This window comes from Ips typographus, linkage group LG2, assembly GCF_016097725.1.
Source record: "Ips typographus isolate SLU linkage group LG2, UJ_Ityp_2.0, whole genome shotgun sequence".
NCBI classification, from domain to species: domain Eukaryota; kingdom Metazoa; phylum Arthropoda; class Insecta; order Coleoptera; family Curculionidae; genus Ips; species Ips typographus.
The window spans coordinates 18863522-18891004 of NC_138423.1; the positions used below are offsets into that span (position 1 = coordinate 18863522).

A 27483-nucleotide genomic window follows, 5' to 3' on the forward strand; every position below is an offset into this window, starting at 1 on the left:
TGTTCTTTGTTGTTTTTGATACTGGCACGGCAGGTAGCAGGTAAAATTTGGCGTAGAAAGTAAAACAGGGTGATCATTAACTTTATATCAAGAAAGTTAAGAACAAAAGAAATATTTTTATAAGTAAATTGTTCAAATTGACCTACGTTTGAAGCCAAACAGTATATTCCAAACAAACATAAAATGCCCTTTTGACGTTCAAAAGATGTCGGGTCGTGATGCAGTCAAAATAAGTCACTTTACCTGCTACCTGCCCTGCCAGTATCAAAAACAACAAGGAACAACAATGCATACAGGGAGTGTGAAAGGATAAAATCTTTTCGAAAAAAAATGATTTTTTTGCAGTTTTAAATCACTCTTTAGACCAAATTGGTAGACTTACTTAAGCTTCAGGGTACTAAAGACACACCCGTCAAGTTTTATACTTGTAGTTCCAAAATAACATGGTCTAACATGGGCTTAAAAATTTAACACGTAAAATCCTATGTTGCGCGTTAAAAAAAACGCACTGTATAGAGAGGACCATTCATTAATTATAACTCTGGAATCATAGCCATAAACAAATGAGGGTAGAATATAAGACATGTTCTATAATTTTACAACAAACTAAAATAAAATATTAAGAAAAAAAAGAAAAAAAAATTTAAATTTTGTGGTCATTTTTGGATTCAACTTTTTACATACATAAAATGGCTATTTCAGTTTTTTTAATTACATACAGGAACGTCAGGAAAAGGGGGTTGGTCAGTCCCCAGTGAAAAACCCTGTACATGTGGATTTACTCCTATAATCCTGACAGTTGGAGGATGTAAATAAAATTTTAGTAATGCTCTATGTTACGAGATGGTGCTTGTTAAATTATAACTTAATAAAATAATACCTATATAACCCAAAAATTATGGTTTCCGTTTCCGGAACTAGATAAAGGCGAATTTATTGTTCTTTCCAAAAACTCTTTAACTCCCGAGAGTACGTTTTTAATATTAAATTAAAATCTTGTAATTGCTTTATCTATCAACCTGACAAAAAAGAATTTAATCATGTGGTAGAGAGTATAATTTACTTTCATCAATCACGTGACATGACTTTGTTCGACTTTATGGAATGATCAGACATTTGACACTGTTGACAATGGCAGGGCAGGCATTATTTTATTTGTAATAAGGTGGAAAGGAAAAGTGTTTTTGGCTTGTTTGATTGTTTGAAGTCCTATAACGTATATTGTAATTATATTGCCTCTTTTTACAGTAAGTTTATAGAAATCCTAAAAAATTATACAAAATTTAGCAACCATGCTGAATCTCGGCAATATGGTAGTTTACTTTTGAGTGACGCCGAATTGTACAAGCATTCCTTGATAAAGCGGCAACAACCCCCAGCAAGGGGAGCTTTGGAAGAAAACATTACCCTATGGCAGAGAGCCCCACTGAACCATTTCCACGTCCTTCCACATAAAAAGTGTTGAAATTGTTTATTTATCATGCCAGTGTTTGTATCCAGGCAAATAGAGTTACAAGGTTAGAATGGGGGCTTCAAAGGCTGAAGCAGAGTTTTCTGCTTTGCAGTTTGAAAAGTCGTTAACGAACCTAAAAGACTCGCAGGAGAGCATTAACCAATGCTGCCAGTGGTGTCTCAGCAATCGTCAACACTACAAGAAAATTGTCAATTCCTGGTTGAATGTTATTAAGAGAGTTAAAATTGAACAAAGGGTGGTACTGTTTTATTTAGCCAATGATGTGGTACAGTACTCTAAAAGGAGGAATTATGATTATGTGGATACATGGGGCACAGCAATTCAAAAGGCCACCACCTTGGTCAGGTAATTTATACATGTTTTAATTTCATTAACTACTAATTTAGTGGTGATTTGTAGGGATGAAAAAATAAAGCACAAAATTTTGCGCATATTTAAAATATGGGAACAGAGAGGTGTTTATGGAGATGAATTTATTTCTGATCTGTGTGGACTTATAAACATACAGCCCACTGGTCCGAAGAATGATGAGCCTCATGAGTTTCAGGTATTAACTACTAAATTAACTTATAATGAATCTATCAAATATTAACAAACCTGTTTTTAGTCATCTTATGTGATAAACAAAATCAAAAATTGTGCTAACTTGGAAAAGGACACTGATGTTAAAATGAGGCTACTAAAAGAACACAATCCAAAGATACAATTTACTGAAGGCTTAATAAACTCTCTCAAAGGTAAGTTAACCAGGACACAATACATAATATTGGCTGTTTACCATTCATGGTTGTTGAGAAAGAGATAATAGTGCAGTGGGTCAGAAATTAGACTGTTTTTCCAGGAATGTCATATTTGGTCAAATATTGTGTATCTTTTGACACACTGACAACTATGGAATTGTTTTTTTTTTTCATTTTGAAGTGTGTTGAACATTTGTTAGGTTTTTATAAAAATTTTAATGTAATATATTGTTGTACATGTTGTTACTGATCTGATAAATACATTTATGCAGTAATTTAATAAAGAAATTAAGTTAATTTACAGAAGAGCTGAAGATAAAAAAACAATATAGGTACTAATATACAGACAGCTAAATTTAGAGCTTATTTTCGAACAAAGTTTCATTTTACAGAATTTTTTAGTTTTAGAGAATATTAAGATGCATATGTTTGAATATACAGGGTGGTTCATAAAGAGGTGGCATATATTACTTTTTTTAAATAGAACCCTCTATTTTTTTAAACATTTTTATATTCTCCATGGAATTCTACAAATATTTTGTTAATAATGTCATATACCTAAACCTAATAGTTTATCTAATATTTCAATTTTATTATTTTTATCTTTTTACTATGACAGAAAATTGACTGTATCAACATTGTTTCTAAAGGTAGAATACTCATATTTGGTACGAACGTTCTATAGAGATGACAAAAAAGATTTATGCAAATGAACTTGCCTTAGATGCTACAGGGCATTCAATTTTTTTAAATCTATTTTGACTAATTCAACTTAAGAAATTTCGATTTTTTTAAATGGAACCCTGTGTATTTTGTATTATTATTTTTTCTTATAGCTTTTCCCAAACACTTCCACTTTTATTAAGTATGACATATACCTAATTTTAATAGTTTGCAATTTATTTATATTGAATATAAAAAAGTTGTCTTCTCTCTGGACACCTACATATTACTCTACTTTAGTTAAGATAACAAAAAACAAAGGTAAAAGTGGAAAAATATAAATAAATCACAAACTATTAAAATCAGGTATATGTCATATCTGATATAAGTTGAGGTGTTTGGGAAAAGCTATAAGAAAAAATAATAATACACAGAGTGTTCTATTTAAAAAAATCGAAATTTCTTAAGTTGTATTAGTCAAAATAGATTTAAACAAATTGAACACCCTGTAGCATCTAAGGCAAGTTCATTTGCATACATCTTTTTTGTCGTCTCTATAGAACGTTGCTACGAAATATGAGTATTCTACCTTTAGAAACAATGTGGATATAGTCAATTTTCCGTTATAGTAAAAAGTAATCATTTTTTGAAAAAATTGAAATATTAGATTATAACAAAATATTTTTAGAATTCCATGGAGAATCTAAAAATGTTAAAAAAAATTCTATTTAAAAAAAACTAATATTTTACATGCCACGTCTTTATGAGCCACCCTGTATATTCAAAAGTAATTTCAAATTATGCATCTTAATATTCTCTAAAACTCTTGTATTTAACTTTTTTTTGTATTTCTCCAAACAAATGAGATAATGAACTTTACTCTATCGATGTTTCACCATGTGCTTCACAACAAATTTTATTATTTTAGACAATTTTGGTGATTATATTACTTTTTATTCATTCAGCAAATCTATTGTTTTTACCATATCCAAATATACCACAGTGGCTCTTTTTATACAGAACACAGTGTTTATGATAGTATATTTATTCTTGTTTAATTGGTTCAAAAAAGATGAGCTTGAAAAACACTTGCAATAAATTGGTCACTTGTATTCACTCATAAAACGTCTTCAGTATACTTCAAAGCTTACATAATTATTACACAGACAGAGCGCATGTGGACGACGTAGAAAAAGAGTTGGACGTGTATGTTGAGCACATGGAAGGTTACATAAATGCTTTAAAAGTGGAAATCAAAAACCGAATTGCTTTGATTTCCGTCTTAAAACAGGCGGAAACACAGTTGGAGTCTGACAGAAAAGACGTGAAAACTGTAGCGCATGTAAGTACAAAAAAATGTTTCCAAAAAGAGTGTATTGTCAAATAAATTTTATTCATGTTTCTTAGGCCTATAAAACTTATGGTCAGAGAGTGAAAAACGTACAAAAGCGTATGGAGGAACATTTAAAGACTTTACCAAGTCCCATTCCGTCACCCGACATAAATGCCCCTTCTCCTAGTCCCGAGGAGGATATAGACTTGCCCGAAGACGATTCAACAAAAACGTCTATTGACGCATTGTCTTTCTCGAATCCGGGTTATTACGTTCCGCCTCCTACCACAAACTCACTAAACGCCAGTTACAGTACGAGCGTTAACAGTTCGATGATCAGTAACACGGGTGCTGACACGAGTACCAGTTTCTTGTCAAATGGTTTTACGAGTTTTCTGGGCCAAAACTTGTCTTTCAATATTTCCGTGAGTTGTATGCTTGATCTAAAACGCGGTTCCTACAGCTTTAGTGATCCCACAGAATATTAGTACAACTGGATTATTTAGCAACTCAATATCTGAAGATTCAAGGGGCGGTACATCAGCGAATAGTTACGATGCTATGCCTAAACCTGTGGCACCGCCTTCGGAACAAACGGTAGTTGACTTGACAGGGGACACGTAAGTGATATTTTTCATATTTGACGTAAAGCAAGTTTGCATTTATATATTTTACAAATTCAGTTGCCTTATTTTGTACCATACTACAGAGGTGCAGTAAAACATCTGTTTTTAGTATAAAAAGTTTCCACTTTATGTGACACAATCATAATTGTTGTAATTCTTTTGCGAATTTTTTATGAGATCATTGACGTATCTTTTAAGTTTAAAGAATTGTTAAAGTCTTGCTGTTTGGTTACATAAATAGGTAATTTGTGATCTAGTGAAACTCCGGCACCTTATAATCCGTTGTTGCCGCCTCCATTGCCACCGTTTACAAAAAATAACGAAGGCGGATTTGGATTTAATAGCAGTGTAGATGTCAGTTCAAACGTCATAGCACCATATGGTTAGTAAATACCACTTAATATCCGGTCCTTTTTGAGTAAAATGAATTGAAATTTCAAGATCCTGCTTACCAAAGCAGCTCATATTTGGACGCCTCGTACAACGTAGACGCTAATCGAATAGACCCCAGTTTTGATTACAACAGTTTAACGAATCCGAGCTGGAACGATGGGAACGGATGTGACACTCCGGAAAGTCCTCCCACGTTTGAGAAAGAGGGTTACGCGGATCCAATCGAATATCACGATGGTGTGTCGCGTAGTGAAGCGGTTGATGTCGATCATCGAGTCATTCCGGGGATGGGAGATTTAGAAGACTCACACAGTAGTTTAGGTGGCAAAGACGTTGATCATCGAAACTTGATTAGTTTGACTGGTTCTCCAAATAGTGATACGGCTAACTCGAAGACTAATGGTGAGGAACCGGTAGCTTTACCTGAAAGAGGCAATCTCAAGACTATCACTACTCAAGAAAGTTTATGGCAGTCAGTAGATCAGGTGAGTTTTTTAAACCATATAATGACTGTGTACTTTTAATTACTTAAATTAATTTTCAAAAGGACAAAATCGATTATTATATTATTATATATTGTTATTTTGTAGTTTTGGCTTTATGTTTCAAATTGTGATTGAATTAGTTCCATTTCCTTGAGTATCACTCAAGTCCAATAAAAGAATGAGTTTGATAGGAAATTAAAAGGATTATAAGTGTATATTTTAACAGGAAATTAACAGTTTATTTTAATAATTTACTATTGTGGCATTTGACTTTTGATTTGGCTACCATTCTATTTGGTCCAATTCAGGATTATCGTACTATTCCGCCATTGCCACCTATGGATGCACCGCCACTTCCATCAGTCAATAAAGATCAAGATTACCGTCTCCAGTTTGATCTTAAAGCACCCCCTCCTCCACCACCACCGCCACCTTCAGCAAAGACTCCAGTCAAACGTAAACCTCCACCGCCACCTCCTCTACCAGCTCCAGGAGCACCGGGCGATCCGAGATTGCGATGCGCTGGCCCTAGTCCTAGAAAAAACGACTTTGGAGATGACGAAGATATGGACCTGAGCGAGGATTTTGAGAACAGTAGCGTGCAATTTCACGATGGTGAGTTGGAAAGATGGGTTCGGAATGCAGAAGTTGTAATGTTTTTATGAAAAGGGGACAGTAACTTTTCATTGGAGCCGCCGCCTCCGTTCCCAGATCTCCTGGACGATATGGACGCCAACGAGTTTTTAGACGATATTTCTAGTGATTTGAATGAGTTTAGTAACTTGACTGGTGACGTATCGCAAGAGATTGAAAATGGGAATGGCAGTAATAATGGACCTGGTTTGTGGGACCCTATGCGACCGCCACCGCCGCCGTTTGGTATGACCGCCAATTCACCAGCTTTTACGCCCGGGATACCACCGCCACCGTCGCCTGGCAATTACATGATGAATGTCAGGGTAAGTTTGGAGTTTCAATGTCAATACGTTTTATGAAACAAGTGACTAATTTACTTCGCTATGACAGCTGCTACATTGCCATTATAGGAGTCACACTTTTTCCTAAAAAAATATGTCAGTTGAAATAAATAAGGTACTGAGGTTTTTGAACACAAATATCTATGTAAACAAAATGAAACTAACACAGAACATAAATTATCGGTTTTTTGACGGGACCCCTTAAACTATATCTATCTTTGATCTATTATTTATATTTATTTAGCAGCGACAATTTAACATTTGAAAAAAATTGGTCACACGTTTTATCTCAATGAAACATTTTGTCATTGTTTTTTAATGTTTCTTAATATGGAGCGATAATAATTTTAGGACAGTGCAAAATAGGTAAATTCAGTTAAGCCTGGTTTATAAGTCAGTTGTCACAGGCTTTGGTATGCTGAAAAATATTCAGAATTCTGCGCTTTACGCTTTTTCCATAACGGATAAGGCACTCAGTACAAGGCTGTTTTGAAGTTGCATATACTTTTGATGAGTATCTAAAAAAAAATTACTCACTATTTGTAGTAAACATTGACAAAACCTTGAATTCGCTACTGATTGCATAAATAGCTATTATAACAATTTGATCTCATTTCTTTATGGACCTACATTTTGCTTTAAACAGCCAAACCATGGATTATTACCCACCCGGCCCACAGACAATCCTCCAATACCGCCTCTAAACTACGGTGAAACTCCATATTTCGAAGATCCAACGTACCACAGAGGCGGGCAACACAATTTTCGCGGTAGATTTCCTAGAGGTCCCGGTAACAATTCCCCAGTCGGTTTTAGAGGGCGTGGCAGGGCAAGAGGCAGTAGCCCGTGGACGCCGCGTGGAGGACGAGGACGAGGAGGGGTGTTTCGACCGAGAGGTAATTTCAGGGAGAGAATGTTTAATCGGGGAGGGTTTTGATTATGCTTTGACAGTGTTGTCGTATTTTTTTTCTTTCACGTTGGCACCAAGCCAACTTACTTTAGTTTTCTTATAGTGATTGTCTAGGAGTTTAAGACGATTTTTATGGAGGAGTTTTGTCTTTGGTTTTTATTTAATTAGGTTGCGGCTTGTTTTAGAGCTGACAATATTTAAAGCGGCGATTTATAGTGATAAAATTGGTCGACGCGGCTTATAACTATTATATTTACAATGTCAGGGTTGTCCATTTATTTTGACTTTTTTTTGTCATAATGTTAGTATGACAAGTTGCATTTATATGCATTGATTGGGAAATCAATGGACAATCGTGGGTAGCGTTAAAAACTATGTATATTCTATAATAATCTTGCAAAACAAAGTTTGTGTTTTAATTTGTTTGAAACCGTGTTTTTTTCTAGTTTGAAACTGGTATTTACAGCTCGAACTACGTTTTTAATGAATATTACAGTATTTGTAATCGCAAAATAATACATGCTTATGCATTGTACTAATTTTTTTCTAGGTTTTTTGTTTAAATGTTTACAACACCTTGGATAATTTACAAACTGCCTGGTCTAAATTAACTTTTATGCCAAAGTTTTTATGCGTGAGCGTCATTGTACGCTACAGCTTAATTTTTTTGTCAGACATCGATTTTTCGAGCTTTAAATATGATTCAAAATTCAAATCAAAGCACTTGAGATGGTTCCTTTATTTGTACAACAGCAGTAAATTTATAGACATGAACAGTGGGAGGTTGGTTCTTGTACATTTATTGTATTTGGCTGAATGAATATAAAAAAATCCTATTTAGTTCAATACCAAGAAGTTAAATAAAACTGACGTGGTTTCCTAATGATTTCGATCACTTATAACTTTTTAAAAGTTATTTTAATTTCTTGTCTAGCAGATCCAAGTAATTAAAGCATAATTACCAATGCATGCCATATAAATTTACTGAACAGTTAGTATTTGTACCTTCAACAGAAAACTTTTCTCTTGTGCTTTGGAGTTTTCCCAATTTGTATTTAAAGGTCCTAAGAAGTTCTCTGGTCATATGGCGGATGCAATATTATTGGTTAGAAGCTAGATGTAGGCAACCATGTAAACTCTCACGCGTGTTATTGGTTGTCTAAATTATTTGGTTAGGGGTTATTTTTCGTCTCTTTCTGCTATGTACGTAACGAACCTAGGTTTGTGGTAGACAGAGGCGTATTCAGATAAAATTTATTGACTGGAATGGAAAAAGTATAACTTAGTGCTGGGATACATTAATTATTTTTGCTGTTTCCCTCAACTGAAATATTGCAGCTGAATCACGATTTTAATTGAATTTTTTTATATTTTCAGGATTCTTCCAAGGGCGAGGAAGGTGATAGTTTTCTAGGATTGTTCAATTGGTACAAAGCTAGGCGATATTGTCCTGTAAGTAAATTGAAACAAATCAATGATCTTCATAGAATCTTCATCATCATTGATTTTAAGAATCAAACAAAATCTTTGGAATTCCACTTTTTTGTTATTAAATGTTTTTTTATTAATATGGTCAATTTAATTAATTGAAACACGAACAGGTGTTTAAATTTATATTGACATGCCTACTCTACATTTTTTATTCATCCAGTCTGTTATCCACGTTAAATTTGCCTCCCTGTGGACAATTTTCCTCGTGTTGCAAACACCATTCAGGTTCTAATGCATCGGCTTGCACTCCCAACCGCACTAAACGCTCTCGATGTACTAAAAAGCGACTTTCTGCCTCTCTCCATGATGTCGCCGGCTCACTCCAGAGTACCTCTGCCATTGCTGAAGCTCTCGGCCATAGCCGACTATCTAAGGACGTTGAATCGGCCTGCTCAGTCCAAAATGTGGCTTCAGCCCCTAAAATTTGCTTCAATTTGTCTTCCGTAGTAAATTTTTTGGGTTTATTCTCGTAAACTTTCTGCCATCCGATGTAGGGAGCGCACCAGTTCTGGCCGTCGGTAACCCACCCGGCAAATCCGCAATCCAAGTACAGAGCGTCGTAATTACTCAAGATTACTTTATAGCCGTTTTCCAATAAGTTGATGACTTGCTCGTCATCTTGCTTGGTCCAAATCTGCACTATATACTTGTCTTTGGGTAAGAAGTCTAGTAGGTATTCTTTGTGGGTGAGATGACTGGTCCACATCACTACCGGTATTTCTTTACCAGCCGTTTTGTACACTTTTTCCAAAGCTTGATTTTGAAAATAGTCCCACAGTCTAATAAAGTCCGCCTCTGTACGTCCCCATCCTTTCTTTGACATCCACTCCACGATTGAGGAGGTACTGTTCCAGCAATTGAAGTTGACCTCGTCACCACCCATATGGAATATGTCTGGTTGGAATTGGTCGAACATGTCTTTGTAGATGTCTGTAAATAGTTGATAAATAGTTTTTTACAGACGCAATAATGTTTTTGTTATAAAATGTGTGTTAAATGAGAACTAGAAAAATCCAGATTTAATGTCTTCTTTGGACTATTGAAAATTTACAGATTTATGAATCCGACGAATTGAGGTTCCACGCAACCCTCAAACTCTGACAGAGTGATTATATAATGAGTACAATTTTCAGACTGTGATCCTTTATCCTTTACCTGAAATGACATCATACAACTCCGGTTTGGTGACATCAAACTGACCACAAGGAGGTTCCACACAGTACTGTTGCCAGGGTTGCCAGTTCAAACACGTCACTAGGCCGGTGTGTTGCCAGCCTTCACCCACGTGAGCGGGTGCGTCAAATTCGGGCAGAACTCGTATTCCCCTTTACCAGGAATTAGTAAATTTTGGATAAACTCAACCAGTATGAAGTACCTGACTGTGGCGAATTCAATAATGTCTTGGACGTCTTCGGTAGTGTAAATCTTGTCAGCGGAATATGCTCCGTATTTTGACAGGTCCGGCTGGGATTTGGAGACGTATGGGAAACTATGGGAGTCGGTGATATGCCAGTGGAATGTGTTCAATTTCGAAGCTGCCATGGCTGTTAAAGTGTTTTTAATTGCGTCAACCTAAATCACGTTGGAGTGTTAGATTCTTAATTACTTTTTGATGTTCTAGAACTTTTACGGTGATATAGTTTCTTGACGTGTCTACTAAAACCCCTCGGTAAGGGTATACTGGAGCGTCGCTGATGAAAACGTCGCTCGCAATTTGTAGCTGTCCCCTTAAATCGTCGTAGATTACCAGCTGACTTAAGGTTTCCAAACCATGACGGGCGCCAAAGAAGTTAGCGGCTTCTATCAATGCTTGCACTCTCCCATCTATTAAAATTGCATATTACTATAACTACTTTTTCCTAGAATAACTTACCAGTTGTTTTACTAATCTTCAAACTGTAACTTTCATCCAAATTTAAAGTCAGTCGTTTCACGTTGTGATCTTTAATGTTTAGTTCCACTATGAGACTCTTGCCTCCTTTAGGGGTTTTATGTCTAAAAAATTTACTTTCATTCAATCAAAGTTACTAAACTCCAATGCCGCAAACCTTGGAATTAGTAATTCCAGCTGTTTCTTGAAAACACGCCCTGCATCTAATACCAATTGAAACGTGGGAGTTTCGGATTTTCCGCCCAAAATATCGATACTATGTATGTTGATGGCCGTTAGGTAATTTCCAACGGTGATATCTCCAGTTGGTTTTGGCCATATTGCCGAAGAGTCAGAGCAGAAAATCCTGAAAAGATACATTTCTCTAGTAAACATGCATCAACCTTTATAAAACATACCGGCATGCTTGTAAACTGAGCGCCGTGCTTTGAGTTGCATTGGTGTTGGGACGTTTTTGACAGTAACCTCGCACGCATTCATATCTCCATGGGGATGATAGAGTGGCCCTGCTAAGTCCCAAGTTAAAAATGTTAAACTAGATTTATTTAAGATTTACTCACCAGGTTCGAAGCTGCTGCAGCGTTAACAATGGTAATATCAAAAACCAAAACCGGTTCATGGTGAACTTAATGTCATGAATAAATCGTTAACCTCCTGTTTAAGTTATCACTAAAACAATAGTTATTTTTGACGTTTTGTAAATCACAGTTAATACAGTTTTAACTTATACTGGTCATAACACTGAATTTGTTTTTGTTTTTGTTTCACATCATTGAAGAATGTACATCATATCTAAGACTTCCAAGTGTATCATTTAGGGTCAGTTTAATTATTTTTTTATTGGACAAGTGAAACGTAACCTACATTAACATCATACACGCAAGATTAATAAATAATTGCAAATGAAAGTACTTACGGTAAATTACCGTGCTCGGTGACGCCTTCGAATTGGAATTAGAATCGAAGGCTTCAAGAACTGACTTTTAATCTAATATATGTGAGAGGGGCCGGGTTGCAGAACCGGATTTTGGTATTCTGTATGTAACCGGGTGCTATATATGATCGAAATTAATTTTGGATATAACGGTTTACAGGTAGGAATGTCCAGTGTATTTTTTTTTCAAGTTTATTTTTATCTCATCATCTTATTAGTAGTTAATCAATGATGATATGATTCCTTATAACAGATCTTGAAGTATACAGAGTGTTTTAAAACGTATTAGAAAATAAAGGGTATCATTATACTTTGCGCAAAAATGTTGTGTTTATGTTTTGGTTGCCATTTTCAGAAAAACTTTATTTAACTAATATTTTTTTATAACTTTTAAGGTCATTTCAAACAGTAATGTAGTAATGAGGTTTTTAACAATTTATATATAAAATTTCACACTTGCAGTCTTCACAATAATTATCCAGTTTTCACATATTAGAAGCGTTGGTTTCTGTGTTTTGTCATGTCAAGTAAAATTTGTTCGAAGACTAGCTGTAGAAAACCATCCAAAATTATTATACTGAGTGGTCATAAACCGGCTTCAAAAATCATTTTTTCAGCCCGTTTTTTTAATCTTATTTCCAGTTTAAAATTAGGGTAAAGTTTGTATATGTCGCTTATCTGAAAAATTGAATCAAAGTGTCACTATCCTGAGAATATTTATTTAGATAAGATTTCTCGATTTTTTTTTAGAAAAGTTTATTTAAATCGGATAACAAACCTAGTATAAGCTTTTGAGGGAGTGCAGAATGCATCAGCTACCAAACCTTGTTTATTTCTATGAATAAGCAGTATATTAGGTGCAAAACTCCAGTATGCACTTAGAAAATGCCTTTCTTGGTAAGCCATTAACTGTAATTAAGCATCTAAAGCAGAAAATGGCAATAATAAATATACTTATATCCATAGAGGTGCATAGATAGTTATAACATGAAATTCCTTTTAAAATAGTAATAATTGTCACTGCTACAGTATACAGTTTACTTACTGTGATTAAATTGCTCTTGATTTTGTACTTTCAATTTTATCAATAATGTATATTTAAACTTGGGACCACTCATCATAGGTAATTTGTTTGCTGATAAAGACTTCTAAGGTAAACTTAGGATTCACTGAAATTTCCACTTATAGCATATTCCACTACCACGAATCATCACCGCTTTATCGCAGATAAGATTGTCGAATACTTATTACATTCAGGTAAACCGCACAGTATAATCTGTTTCACCCGTTGGTATTAATTTTGTAACGGCATTATGAAGGTTTTACACTTTTTTCTAATAATTTTAGGGTTTTACACCGCCAAAGGGGTAAGTAGATGATAGTGAGTTTTGTAACTCTGCCAATAACTTGTGTTTTGTGTAGGATTACATAGGGGCGGTGGTCGAGGTTAATCCCATTACAAGTACCAACCCTAATACAGTGGAAACTAACGTGAACACTTACATTATTCAAATAGGGCTAGCGAAGGTAAACGTTTTTTTAAATAATTTAACGTCGTTCTATAATTTTCGTATTTTTCAGGTGGCGTCAGCTCAAATCATAGTTTTTCCAGAGTATGGTTTAACCGATTTGGTGGAGGATCCGGAAAATTATGCTATAACTATTCCTCAAGTTGGAACTTCCAATTTTTCCACTGATGCAGCCTTTAGTGTAAGTTTACTTTTTTTGAAGAGCTAACTGAAGTTCGTCAGCAATGTTTTGTTTTATTATATGTGTAAGAATTGTTGATAACTTGTGACATTTATTACAGGCTCTACAAAGCCTATCAAATGCAGCCTTAGAACACCAAATGTACGTGGTGGTAAACCTTTTGGAAAAGGAAACAATCGATAATTCCACCTTGTACTACAACACGAACATTGTGTTTGCCAATAACGGCACTTTGATCGCCAAGTAAGTATAGTATATTGCACAATAGCCAACAAGTCGATATAGACAAAACCCTGTATGTTTGTGAAAAAATCGTTTTTCTAAACAATTTAATCTAATCTGTTACTCTAGGTATCGAAAGATTAATTTATTTGCTGAGCCAAAACTGACTGCCGGAACTAACATCACCACCTTTACTACAAATTTTGGTACTTTCGGACTGATCACTTGCATGGATATTTTATATTACAACCCTTCTCAATCTATATTGAAGGACACTGGAGTGGACACCGTCATTTATTCGGCTGCTTGGAATTCTATCGTTCCATTTTATATGTGTAAGTTGATAACGGTTTGGTTGTCAGGTAATCAAAACTGTATGCTTAATGTAGCTCTAGAGGTCCAATTGGGTTACGCTATTTCCAATAAAGTCAACCTACTGGCCTCTAACCTTAACAGTCCTACCAATGGACGGGGCGGAAGTTCTATTATATCTAGCAGTGGAGTTGTGTTGGGAAAAATTTTAACTGACCAATCGCAGACTCGGGGGATTTACGCCAACATACAGACCACTGCAACTGCTTTCCAAACTTCTTCTGTAGGTTTTATCAACTTTATTAGCTTTAACTATTTGAAAATAAACCACGTTTTGTAGTTATCCAGGGGTTTCGACATTTTGGATGACACTGAAACTGTCCCGTTTTCCAATTATAAAAACACTACGGACTTCGATCACCAGTCGTATCAATTTACGAAATTGGATCTTTCAGTCGAAAACATTACAGAAGAAATTTGTTCTTCAGACTTCTGCTGCAATTTCAACATCGTAGCGTACCAAAATGAAACCAACACCTCTGAAGTGTACCAGTAAGTGTTTGTTTTATACATTTATTCCAGTAGGCATACAATTTAATAGTGCAAAGCTTGAACTTGGAATTTGTTCTGTAAATCAAAGGCAAAGTCAAATCAGTCGGTACGGTTACAAATGATCCAAAATTTCAAGTTATGGATGATTCTGAAACGTATGACGAGCTGACGACATGATAAATGTCGTCATATGTACCACTATTAAGTGGAGCAATATATCTCTTTATTCTTCTATTCATGTATGTTTTATATGAAAACGAAAATTAGGAAATACAGGTTTATATGATAAATTCAGTTCAATTCAATTGACTTGATCCATTCACTTGACTAATATAAGAAGCATAAAATGCCTCATAAGAATAGTTAACAATTGAATTTTAGTGCTTTTGGTAAAGTAAGGGTAAATTTTACAGTAATTTTACTGCTAGCACCAAATGTTCCAATAAATCTTGTTTGCAGAGAGAGATAATTCAACCAGTGAAAGTCGTTATTTTTTTCTGATTTTCTGTTGGAACTAGTTATGGTAAGTCACAGTTTGTGATTGGTCAAGAAAAAGCAGCAAGCTGAAAGCTGCTTTTTTTGACCAATCACACACTACCAACAGTGTTGTGATTTAGGCAAATGCTGCACATGTGGATTTCCATAAGGGATTGCTTCTGCAAACAGACCAACACTGGGACTCCGTGTGATATAAGTAGAGTAGAATTCTATTTATCGACTATATTCTAGGTGTCGGACATTCTATGCACAAAGAGCTAGAAAGCCAAAATATGGCGAGAATTGGAGACCTTTAAGAGGTGCCAAATTCACGCGATGTTATGGCTTTCTAGCTCTTTGTGCATAGAATGCCCCACATCTAGAATACAGTCGAGAAATATAATTCTACTCTACTTATATCACACGGAGTCCCAGTACTGTAAATTGACAGTTGGTCCACATGACTATAGAAATACTATACTACAGAAACTTCAAAATGATTCTAAAGCAGTCGAAATAAGCTTTCCGAAAGCTTTTAGAGCTGTCTCCAAGCTTCCAAATGCTCTTCATCTAGTCTAGAAGCTCTCAAAATATTTCAAGACATTCTAAAAGTTTCTGTATGCTTTTAAAGCAGTTTAAAAGTTTCTAGAACCGTCCACAACGTTTCAAATGACTTAAAAGCAGTCCAGAAGGTTCTGGACTGCTTTTGAGAGAGAGTGAGTGTGCTTCTAAAGTAGTCTAAAAAGATTTAAAAACACTACAGAAACTCCAACATGCTTCCCAAGCAGTCGAAAGCCTTCCAAAACAGTCTAGAAGCTTTCAAAAGTTTTTAGAACACTCTATAAAGGCTTCCAAATGATCTTCGACTAGTCTGGAAGCTCTCAAAAAATTTCAAGGCAGTCTAAAAGCTTCCGTATGCTTCCAAGCTTCCATAAGTTTCTACACCATTTACACATGTAGTTTAGAAAATATCACTTGGATTTTAAAAATATAAGTTGGATTTCAGAATCTATAACTTGTATTTCATTATCGTAAATTTGGTTTTAGAAAACGTAAGTTGTATTTCAGATTCGTCACTTGTATTTCAGAAAAGGTCACTTGAATTTTAGAACGCGTTATTTCAATTTCAGATTGTTTTTTGTGTTTCTATGTGGTTATTAGTTCATTGTTTTTTTTTTAATATCACTTTAAGCAAAGAAACCCGCCCATCGGGAGTATTAATTTATATTAAATATACAGTGTGTCCCATAACTATATGACAATCTCTGACATATGACAATCAAAATAATACGATTTGTTCATATAATTTTTTTTTTAAGTCACTCTTAAGGGAAATATCGAGCCCCAAAGAACTGCCTTCCAATTAACGTTTATGGCCGTAACTTTTGAAACTTTGTATATTGTAATGATTATTGGGTTTAATGTTTTATCGAAAGAGACCTTCTATTTGACATGAAAACCATTTATCTCGTCTTCGAAAGGCAGGAACTAACTGGACCTAAGACACAACTTGCTTAAACTTTGACAGCTGTCATTATTTTCAGCTGCAAACGCCATTAATGGATACTCTTGACATTTTTATCGAAAAATTGTACTCTTCCTTTATTTCGATAAAATAAATGGTTTTCGAGATAAATCGATTTTTCATTGAACTGCTAAACCACAATGTTATTAAAAATATTCGTTAAACTATTTACTTTTTTTTTATTTACTTTTTTTGTAACTTTAATTTTCCAAATTACAAATGGCCATGTCTAAAATCCAACTGCTCTTTTCTATAATACAAGTGACTAATCTGAAATACAAATTGCAATTTCGAATATCAAAGTTATTATTCTCAAATTGAAAGTACCTTTTCTGAAATGTAAGTGATATTTTTTAAATTCATCTTATGGTTTCTAAAATTCAACCGACGCTGTCTAAACTACATGTGTAAATGGTGTAGAACCGTCCTTAAATCATTTATCCATAACCTGAAATAATGTCAGGTGACTAAAATCTTTCTTTTTTCAAGGTTAGTAGCATATAACGGACCAACCAAGTTTGATACCGAAACCGTCAACATCAAATTCTGCGCTCTGGTGGCCTGTTTCACAGAAAACACCGCTTCGTGTGGTTTGCGACCGAGCAGCTCCTACACCACTAATTTCCGTCAGATCAGCGTGTGGCAAGAATGGGAGTCGCACCCTGAGGAATTCTACAGACCTGTTAGTTTTCGTGGAAATTTGGATTCAATTTACAACGCCACCTATTTGGAAGTCGAGAACGAAGACATTGTAGCTGTTAGCCATAACATTACGGTACCCCATAAGAACGTCGTGTTGTTTGGGCTGTATGTGCGAGCCGGCGCTGCCAGTATTACGGGCAGCAGCCTGATGTTTTTGGCGGTGGTGGTGATGGTGCAGGCGCTTTTTTAGCGGCGTTGTCATACTGTTTAAAGTGAGAAAAGTGGTGGCATTTTCGCACTCTCTCTAAAGTTAAACGACAGCTGTGAACGTTGTTTAGTTGGTATTTTTTTATAATGTTTCAGTGAATTTGTTCAGCATATAAATAAAAAAAAAGACGTGTATCCATGTGCAGAAAAAAGAAAACTGGTCATAAGAAAACCGTGTAATTTACAGGGAAACATAGATAATTGCATGCGCGAGACGAAGACAGAAATCCCATTAAAAAATCTAGTAAGCGAAAACTTTTTGTTTGTCTGTCCGTTACATGGATATTCCTATGTCCAGCTTTACTTTGCTGCGACCTGATTAGATCTATTGTACCCCATCTTCTTCTGTTATCTCAAGGTTTCCTTGTTCATAACAGCCCCTCAAAATTTAGTTCATTTAGGAATTTCAGGATCTTGAGTGGGTCTGTTCTTCCACAGCCAGCTGGTGTAATCCCAGTGTGTTTAATCTTCTGTGGCGTACAGTGTTTCTGGTTCTTCTCCGCAAAACCTGCAGGTACTGTCCTCTTCTAGGCCTAGCTTCCTTAGGTGTTCTCTGAGTCGACAATGACCCGTTAGAAACCCCGTTAATGCCTTGAGACTAATTTTGCTGAGGTTAATCAGTGTCTTCGATCTTGATCGGTTAAAATTGCCGAGGAGGTTTTTGGCCTGCCTCAGTCCTGGAAGTCTTTGCCAGTGCGTTGCTCTCAGTTCTTCTTCAGCTTTATTAAGTACTTCCTGGACATATGCTTTTCCAAGGCCGCAGAATGGTTCTGGCCCGATCAGTGGCGCTGATGCTGCTTTTCGTGCCAGAGTATCTGCTTGTTCGTTACCCTCTACTCCGACATGCCCCGGAACCCAGAGGAGGGTTACCTTGTTGTTCCTTCCTAGATCATTGAGCTTTCTTTCTCTCTATTATGGCTTTCTCTCTTGATAGCTGCTTGGCTATCGGAAAGGATCGCAATTTTCTTGTTCCGGTATTTCCTGTCGAGGTTAAACTGAATACACCTTCCTATGGCGTGAATTTCCGCTTGAAAAATGCTAGAGAACTGGCCCATGGATTCGTAGTATTTGGTGCGAGGCCCGTAGACTCCTGCTCCAGTCCCCTCGGGAGTTTTAGATCCGTCCGTATTCCATATTATGATATTTTTTCCCAATGTTTGAATGGATTATCTGCTCCAATCTCTCTTGGTGCTCAGTTCCGTTGGAAATTGTTTTTCGAAACTAAACTTCCTGATGATTTCGTCGGTTGGGAGATCGGCGAGGTGTGCACTGCCAGTGGGTAGTGAGTCCCTTGCACTGTGTGCTTTCCTTTTAAATCCGGCGTAAAACTAAGCTTTCCTTAGTTTTACAAAATGTAGTAAAAGACATAATAAATATTTGTAATTTTAAAAAAATCTATATTACTCAACAAAAAATAAAACAATCAGTTTGCGCAAACTGATAATAAAGCTTAAAAGTAACAGTTTTACGAACTACAGCAATATAAAGCCAGAGAATAAACATCAAATTACAAAAAAACTTAACATCAAAAATGACGTATATATAACTCTAAAAAAAAACAATTGACTATTCGCACTTGTCAAATCCTAATTTTCCTGTATTGTGAAACTAGAATTCGATCAAGTAACAGGCCGCAAAACCTAACAAAAAATTGGTAACTAAATCCCACCGGGCAACGATAATAATTAAACTTAACCGATAGATAATTATTGAACAAAAAGAAAAAAAGCATTATTGTTTAAAAAATACATACATATATCACAATAAAGTTGAGTAGTGGGTGCAGGTTCTTATGCGTGGGGTGCATTTAAAGTGGTATTAAGGTGAAGATCACTGATAATGATGGTCCAGCAACTAAATTTATTTGGTATAATTGTGAAAGTGACCAACTGAATTTAACAGAAACATATAAACACTTCTTGATAATCCCGTTTACCACTTTCAAGAAATTTAGTCTACAGTTAACCGTTTAAATGAACCTTCAATCCCCATGCCCAGCTCTTCATTCATCTCCGACACTAAAGGACAAGTCTTCTCATCTATTTCTATGTACATGTCGTCAAGGGCCAGAATTGAGTCCCTTCTCTCCTTCAAAGTGGCTTTGAACTTTTCCACCATTTCCTTAAAGGGCACCTCACCTCCGTATTCTTTAGGAAGAATTTTTTTGTCCACTTTTGCATGCAACTCCTCCACAGATTTATACATCTTTAAAACACAAAAAGGTTATTTATTAGTGTGCCAAATTAACTGAATTATACTTACAAAAATTCTGTTCTTAAGTTTTTCATTCAGAAGGGAAACAGCAAATTCAATCAGCTTGATAGCACCGCCTGAGATGTTGAGGAAGTGGTTGGCTTTATGTCTCATGGGAGTAGTATTCTAAAATTTGTTAGATTAAGTACTGACATAAAGAATAAAATAGTTGATTGCTAATAACAATTAGTTATTCTCATTAGACTTAATCATTATTTTCATTTAGGTATTTATACCAAAAAACTTGAAAACATTTTTTTTTCAGGCTTAAAGTGTGAGTGTGAGACTTAGTGAGATTCCCATTATAAATTTTAGCTAAACAACTGTGAAAACTGTACTGTACTTTATAAAAAGGTACTTTCACTTTCTAATAAACCAGTTAATTTTACGTTTTTTTATGGATATTCACTTGAATTTATTAGTTATTTGTTACCTGAATACATCGGAGAATATTCCGAACATCGGTAAGGCTCCACAAAGAAATGTGCGCCATCTGGAAACCGCTTTCATCGTTAATGTAGGTGTAACCGTTAATCTGGTTGACTTCATCGTCCATCAGAGCCTCAGTAACCAGGCTGTGCACCCGAACCATATGAGCCGAAGTGTACTTGTGTGGATCAAATTTGCCAGCGCAACTGAACAAAACCTATTCAAAAAGTTGAATTTTACCAATTTTTTTTTGTAAAATTGACAACACTCACCAGTCTTCCATCCTCCCTGTCCAACAAGGGCACCAGGTACCCAGCGTCGATGATATCCTCCAGGTCTTTGTCCAGAGGATCCAAGTTTTTGAACCATTGTGGGTAGAGTTGTCTGATTGTCAAGTATCGCTCCAGCATTTCGCAGGCTTGCGGTACACTGAACTTTTTGGTTCGCAGGAACCTTAACAAGAACGGTGCATCTGTAATTGGATAGAACAATACCACTTAGTATCTGATCAGTAAAAGAACGTTTTTCAGTTTATATCATTAAATGCACAGCTTTGAAACATTTTTTTCGTTAATTTTCTAGACATACCAGTTCGACATTTCTTGATGTTTGGATGTTTAGCAATCCAATCTCTGACTTGCTGCAACGACTGCTCCCTGATATTATCGTCCTCCCTCAGTTCCTCAAAAGCTCTCTTCTTCTCCTCTTCAGGTAGGCTGCACACGTAGGTGTCGTTTTCTTGGTGTCCGCCCGCGCCCATTTTCTCGATTAGTAAAATGCAATTTGGTACCTACTGGCTAGGTTAGTGTGGGTCTAGTCTACGCTTAAATCTGTAAGAAATAGTTTTAATCAAAATTTAGCCAAAATTAATTGGATAACTGCTAATAATAAATTGAATGGATTGTTGCGGAAGAAGTTGAAATTTCATTACAGGGTCCAAGTACCGTTGAATTGCAAAATACTGTATCTGGTATCTTAGTGCTTGTATAAGAAAATTGAGCAAATCCATTTAACATTATAGTTAAAGCAATACTCTTAAATACCCAGAATATCGCAAGTCTTGTAATTAGCACGCCACTGCAATCTTATTAAACACGTAAAAGCAATAACTGAATAAGCCAGTGGCTTGAGTTATGCTCAAACTAAGTAGAAATTTGAAAAATGTAATATAAACTAAACTGTAGGAAAAAATAATCAGTTCATGTACTGAATAATTTATAGCTAATAATGTATGGTTCCTTAACTGGGTTTCGCACTTAGTTTCTAAAAAAACACAACACTTCCCTTAGAAATGTTTAATACAATTTTGCTATTTATGCTGACTTACAGGGAGGTCCATTTGCCATGTATCATGTATCATCTTCTAAACATAGTTATATTAAAATTGACTCTGACAAATTAAGTGCTTGACACAGTGTTGTCAAATTTGATCCGGTTTTGGAAATATTGAAAAGAAAAACCACTTTTATCAGAAACGTTTTTTGTTAAAAAAGGTTTTTAAAGGTTTACAGAATGAAGTTCAATATAATTGTATTATTGATTTAAATACGTTTTTACGTATCAATAAAATTTGCAAAATTTGACAACGCAGCATTGTTTCACAATAACTCATTTTGGACTTTCTCAGTGTAAAATCATATTTTATCTACTCCTAGCATGGTAATCATTCATTACATAGCTCATTTTGAGTTACGTAATGAGCGATTTTACCGCACTAGTGCGATAATAATCGATTTTATCGCACTAGTGCGATAAAACAACTTTAAATGAAAATTTCTGCTGTAATTGTTTATTGAATTTAAACATAACTTTGATAAAACCATGAACAGACCTATCTTAAATAATAACTATATTTTACTTTTTATGAATATTAAAAGTGAAATGAATTCCTGAATTAGAAAGTTCTTGGATCGAATTTACACAAAAAAAAAAAAAAAAAGGCTGGATGAACTATAGGTTGATGCCAAGGTTTCAAAGTACACGAGTAACACTTTTTCTTGAAAGGGACTCTTTATGTTCTTGGTCTCGCACCAGGTGACAAAACGTTGATACATTTTTTCATATTTCTCCTTTGACTTGGCAGGCAACAAGCCAGATACCACGTTTGCGGCAGCTTCTTCAATATCTGACGGAAGTTCTTCAGACATGTTCATAACGAAATGCACTTTTAAAAATTTGTGACTGACACTGTTAAATTGTCGCTTAAGTGATATGTGGAAACAAATGGCCACCATAGCAACAACACCAAAACAGTACAGCGTAGATGACAAGATTTAAGGGTAACAAATAACTACCCGTAGCAAGCATATACGAGACGTTCCTAAATAGTTCACATTGCACAAAATATGAATTTTTTTCTTACTTTACGCTGCTTCTGATGGTCGTAGATAAAATGTTGTACATCACCCGTGGGGTATGGCAAATTAACGTACTCGTGTGATCACCACAACTCGGTCTACGACCTCGTCGGCAACTCTCCCACTCGTGACTATAAAAATGCTCATACCCCACTAGTAATGTAAATAACTATTACACTTTTTGACATTTTTTCAAAAAATCAAATGACTGAAATGGCCATGTTGACTTTTATAAAATGACGGTCCTTTTGATCATTCTCATTTTTGTGTTATTTTTAATTAGCCGGGTCATTTCAGTGTCAATTTTTTTGATTGATGTCTAATTGTAACTGAATCGAGTAATAATTCAATCAGAGCGCTCTAAATATACTTCTGTCTTGTTCTTATACTTGATAAAAACTGAAACACAAGTTGTCTCTAAAACTGAAACTTGCAACTTACCAGCAGGTTCAAAACTTGCTCGAGCACAGCTTACACAACTAACCAGACAAACATTAACAATATTAATGCAAAATATAGTTCTAATAGCGACATCCAAACGGTCCATTAAGCCCAAATAGAGGAGACCTACATCAATCCTGAATATTTAATAAACCACGTACATTAATTGGAATCAGTACAATGGCCAATAAAACTATACAGGATGATTGGAAAAATAATGTCCTGTAAGAAACGGCAACGTTTACATTGTAATAATTTTGACGCCAATGTTAAGGTTGCTATAACGGTGTCGGTGTGAAAGTGAGTCGCAAAACGAAGAAAGTAAAATGCTTTCTTCACGTTCGGTTTCTTCACCATCGCTACTTTGGCCTTCTTCGCGTGTGCTCTGCCGTTTTTGAGTACCATCGACGACCCACTTTCAGCAGCTGCCCAGTAATTTAATAATCCAACCGTATTGTTACTGTGTAAACGCACTTGATGATTGCTTTTTGATTAATCATTTATTATTGTTCGATGTGAAAATAGTGATACGTGTGTTTTAATGACCGGAAACTGAAATGTTTCCCATACCAAAACAGGGTTTTAATGTCCATTTGGCAACTTATACGCTTCAAATGTAAACAAACTGCAAACGGTTGCAAAATTATGGTTTCCCAACAATATAAAAATTAAAACACGAACGCTGGAACCACTGCACAGTTTGGCTTTCTCTTCTTTGATGAACCAACTGGCAAAAAAGTGTTTGACTTTCTATTAACGCTCTGTATATTTTTTGATATTGAAACTATAAGGATAAACAATATGCGTGATTCATCCGTACTTTTCCGTAACAAATTGGTTAATTTGATCTAGAAATTATTAGAACATTAACTGATACGAAAAAGAAATAATAATCCTTATACTGACCAATCTGATGGATACCAAGTATCAAAAATAAGATTGGACATACAGGACATTTTGATTATTTATTTTTTTGTTCTAATTTCTGCGCAAGTTATTCAGTTAATCTGATATAAAACACATTTTGGGGCGCAAATATTTTATGTTGTCTTATTCTTCTTTCAATTATTTTTTTTTAATTCGACTTTTAATCTGATGATGGCCTTCTTTTGTCGGTTAAATGAGAGAAAAGTTGCGTACTTGCGTAAAATAATCCGGATTAATAGTTTTATATCGGCATACAGGGTGAAAACCAAAAAAGGAATATTTGAAAATTTACAATGTTTTTCTTTTACAAGAGCTATCATATTTCAAAGGAGACATAACGATTCCGAAAATACTGTCTTAAATCGGCGGCCGATATCTACTTTTGGTTTTTTTTTTATAAAACATGTTGAAGAACGCTTTTGAAGACCATTGTAAAATGCAGAAAAAAGTAACTTAAGCAAATTGTTCATAAAACGTGTCTAAAACCTGCTTAGGCAAAAGAGTTTTTTCGAAACCGTTTTAATCTGTTTTATCACTGCACTACTAAACGAACCAAATACATTGGTTTAGTAGTTACATTTATGAAACTAAAAGTTAATCACATATATTAAAAAAAAAACAATTTAAAAAAATTCAAATTGCTCAGATTTGTCTATTAGATCATTCATATTTTTATATTGTACACTTTCCTCAGTGTTGATGAATGGTCTATTAAAAAATTCAACATTACAGAATTATGCCGAAACAATTTAAATTTCCATTGAAAAATTTTCAAATTCCATTAAAAAAATAGATTTTTTAAGAAATTTGGCAGTTTACTTTAATATTTATACTTGAGAGAAGGTAACCTAAATTATGACTAGAAAATCAGTATTTTGTAATTATATCTAAAAGTATCAACTTATATTCTCAAATAATACGATAATAAACATACCCTTATTTTGAAAATATCATAATATACAGGGTGTCGTACTCCCACGACAAAAGACATCAATATACGAAAAACTACTGATAGAAGAGTTTTGAAAATTTGGTAACATAGTCAAGTCAGCATGCCCATCCGACTAAAATATTTTCAATGTTATATGACACCTCCGCTTATACGGGAAATATAATTGTCAATTTTTTAGTGTTATAAAATGTTTAACTCTAGTCAAAATTAAAAATGATAGATTTCAAGAAGTTAAATTAGAACTTTCAAGCTATTTTGCTCTATCTCAATCAGGTTTGACACCAAAATCTAAAAATGTCGTTTTTCAAACTTTGATATCTCAGAAACTAAATTATGAAAAATATTTGAATTCGATTATTCAAAAATACAATAATATACAGGGTGTTTCATTTAAAATAAGCAAGTTATCTACTTCCAGTATAACCGGAGGTGTCATAACATTGGAACTATTTCCTATGATACCAAATTTTCAAAACTTACTTAACGGTAGTTTTTCTTCTTCTTTTCTTTTTTCTTCTAGTTCCTCTTTCTAACCCTGAATAGACGTGCTTCCTTGTTAAAAAACCGGACTTTTTGAAAAAGATTTTCTGGAGCCAATTTTTGACCACCCTCTATAATTACTTTAACGGTGTGCTGCAGCTGTTCTTTAACTAAATCAAAATTACCATTGCAATTTGCTATTAACAGTTAGGAACAGAGTTAACAAAACCCAAAAACCAAGAACAAAACGTTTTCTGACATGCGAAGACTGCCAAAGTGTCAAGTTTTTACGTAAAATGTTAAATATCTTGGTAACGAATTGGGAATATGACCTATAATTAAAAAAAACAATATATAGGGTGTTTTATTTGAAATATATAAAATGGCACCTACTTGCGGTAGAAATGGAAGTGTCATTATCTTGAAACTATATAAACTATATATTTTCAGAATTCTGCTTGTTATGACTTTTCATAACAGATCACGGGGGTACATCGGTGTTTTTACAAATGTTTTATATACTTATTACAAGTTATATACAGAGGGTTTTTACAAAAAGCTCATATATCTCTTCCAAAATAACCAATAACTAATACGTTGACAGTTATTCTAAATGAATAACATTTAGAGCACGCATTGTAAAATTACCAAGGTTCGTTGATTCGATCTAATTTCCGGTTCCAATCCGGAAACGATCTTTTTTCCATAATCAGGTCAAGTTTCGTTCATAAATGCACAACGGCTGCGATTCACTATCACCAGTAAACTGGGTCACACTTGTAACAATTCCAATCAATTTCTAAATACCCGATAAAATTTTAGGTTGTCTAAAGTGGATAGGGTTGGTACTTACATAGTTTAAAAGAGGTCCGCCGAAAATTTTGCGCCCTGCACACCGCGACGCGGAACCACTACGAATGTCGTACTGAATCGGCAGTGCAACCGTTTATCTGAAAAAGTTAACTTTCTCCGGTAACCCACTTTACGCTCAAAGAAATTTTTGTAACGAGCTGGCTTAAGCCAATAATAACATCGGGACGGGTAACGAGCATTTTATGCCGTATTTGCATCGCGTATTTACCTATATAGGACTGTTTTGGAGTTATTTTTGATTGTTGTTATTATGTTAATTCACAATGGCGGAGGCATTGTTTTTTTTTCTAGGGGGTGGTATTAAAATAAAAAAAATGACATGACAGACTTATTATTGCATTAAGATATACCTGTAGTCCATCTTTGACACATTCAACCAACTCCAACAACTGCTCAAAATATGCAGAAAGGATGAGAGATTCACTCTTACCTCCTGCTTGAGAGAAGCCAAATTTTGTTTGATTGCAAAACTATTAGAAAACAACAGAATTTTTGCCGTATACATCTTCTCACTTTTTGAAACTCTTCACAATCTGAGTTATTGACACTAACGTTTTATTTTAAATATGAAGGACTTTTTAGTGTGAAACCTTCTTTGTCATACCAAAATTCAAAATTTTCGCAAAATTAACATTTTTACACTTTTTTATTCATTTTTCTTGTAGAATCTAAAAAACGGTCCATCCACGTCACGCGTTGCAAAAATCATGTGCAAAACGATGTAAGTGTATAAAAATATGGAAATGAATTTAAAACTTAAAACCAGTGATTTTAGCCCGACATTTTTCAACGTCGCACTGTTTTTAATAAAAAACGAATTTAGTGATATTTTATTATATATTTATTATTATTATTTTAGACTATTTAATTTTAACTTATTCTGAATATTCTGCGATAGAACGAGATACTTCAAATAAAACTTGTATTTTTGTGGAAGAAAAAAACCACTTTTTGACCACTTTGAAGTTTGCGAGTTTCTAATCAAAATTTATGGTTAGTTTTCAAGCAAAATGTGGATTTTTTGACATCCTAACATTTGTCTAATCCCACATAACAAATAAAGTATATTCATGGAAAAATACATGCCAAGCATATGAATTTGAGAATATGCCTGGCATATACCCGGCTGCAGTACAAATGTCTGAGT

At 34.8% G+C, this 27483-nt stretch overlaps 4 protein-coding genes across 10 annotated transcripts; 2 read left to right on the plus strand and 2 right to left on the minus strand.

Annotated features, from left to right (window-relative positions):
• The first annotated feature begins 1140 nt into the window (after nt 1-1140).
• Nucleotides 1141-11724, plus strand: LOC145725576 (uncharacterized). Of its 4 annotated transcripts, none has more exons than XM_081974372.1 (13): nt 1141-1819; nt 1874-2021; nt 2082-2211; nt 4044-4219; nt 4285-4635; nt 4691-4830; nt 5094-5218; nt 5278-5714; nt 6023-6329; nt 6384-6673; nt 7338-7587; nt 8979-9053; nt 10146-11724. In XM_081974372.1, the coding sequence occupies exons 1-12, from the start codon at nt 1524-1526 to the stop codon at nt 9002-9004; spliced, it is 2676 nt and encodes an 891-aa protein (XP_081830498.1). In that variant the 5' UTR covers nt 1141-1523; the 3' UTR covers nt 9005-9053; nt 10146-11724. The 4 variants fall into 4 exon arrangements, with proteins under 4 accessions (XP_081830498.1, XP_081830500.1, XP_081830499.1 ...); XM_081974374.1 differs by having other exon boundaries at nt 10226-11724; XM_081974373.1 differs by lacking the exon at nt 10146-11724 and having other exon boundaries at nt 8979-9169.
• Nucleotides 9202-11932, minus strand: Hexo1 (beta-hexosaminidase 1). Of its 2 annotated transcripts, none has more exons than XM_081974376.1 (9): nt 11900-11932; nt 11544-11652; nt 11382-11489; nt 11141-11329; nt 10966-11087; nt 10723-10916; nt 10468-10664; nt 10248-10417; nt 9202-10022 (listed from the first exon to the last, which is right to left on the minus strand). In XM_081974376.1, exons 2-9 carry the CDS (start codon nt 11600-11602, stop codon nt 9241-9243), a joined length of 1821 nt encoding a protein of 606 aa, XP_081830502.1. In that variant the 5' UTR covers nt 11603-11652; nt 11900-11932; the 3' UTR covers nt 9202-9240. The 2 variants fall into 2 exon arrangements, with proteins under 2 accessions (XP_081830502.1, XP_081830501.1); XM_081974375.1 differs by having other exon boundaries at nt 11382-11492.
• A 1138-nt stretch (nt 11933-13070) lies between these two features.
• On the plus strand, nt 13071-17759 carry LOC145725579 (vanin-like protein 1). The gene is made up of 8 exons (XM_081974377.1): nt 13071-13284; nt 13340-13444; nt 13499-13627; nt 13728-13870; nt 13979-14184; nt 14239-14444; nt 14502-14713; nt 17205-17759. Exons 1-8 carry the CDS (start codon nt 13231-13233, stop codon nt 17605-17607), a joined length of 1458 nt encoding a protein of 485 aa, XP_081830503.1. The 5' UTR covers nt 13071-13230; the 3' UTR covers nt 17608-17759.
• A 1241-nt stretch (nt 17760-19000) lies between these two features.
• Nucleotides 19001-26475, minus strand: LOC145725580 (alpha-tocopherol transfer protein-like). Of its 3 annotated transcripts, none has more exons than XM_081974378.1 (7): nt 26317-26475; nt 20895-21136; nt 20579-20778; nt 20311-20523; nt 19887-20003; nt 19604-19829; nt 19001-19478 (listed from the first exon to the last, which is right to left on the minus strand). In XM_081974378.1, the coding sequence occupies exons 2-7, from the start codon at nt 21064-21066 to the stop codon at nt 19432-19434; spliced, it is 975 nt and encodes a 324-aa protein (XP_081830504.1). In that variant the 5' UTR covers nt 21067-21136; nt 26317-26475; the 3' UTR covers nt 19001-19431. The 3 variants fall into 3 exon arrangements, with proteins under 3 accessions (XP_081830504.1, XP_081830505.1, XP_081830506.1); XM_081974379.1 differs by lacking the exon at nt 26317-26475 and adding an exon at nt 23105-23256; XM_081974380.1 differs by having other exon boundaries at nt 19001-19829.
• Between the last annotated feature and the right edge of the window lie 1008 nt (nt 26476-27483).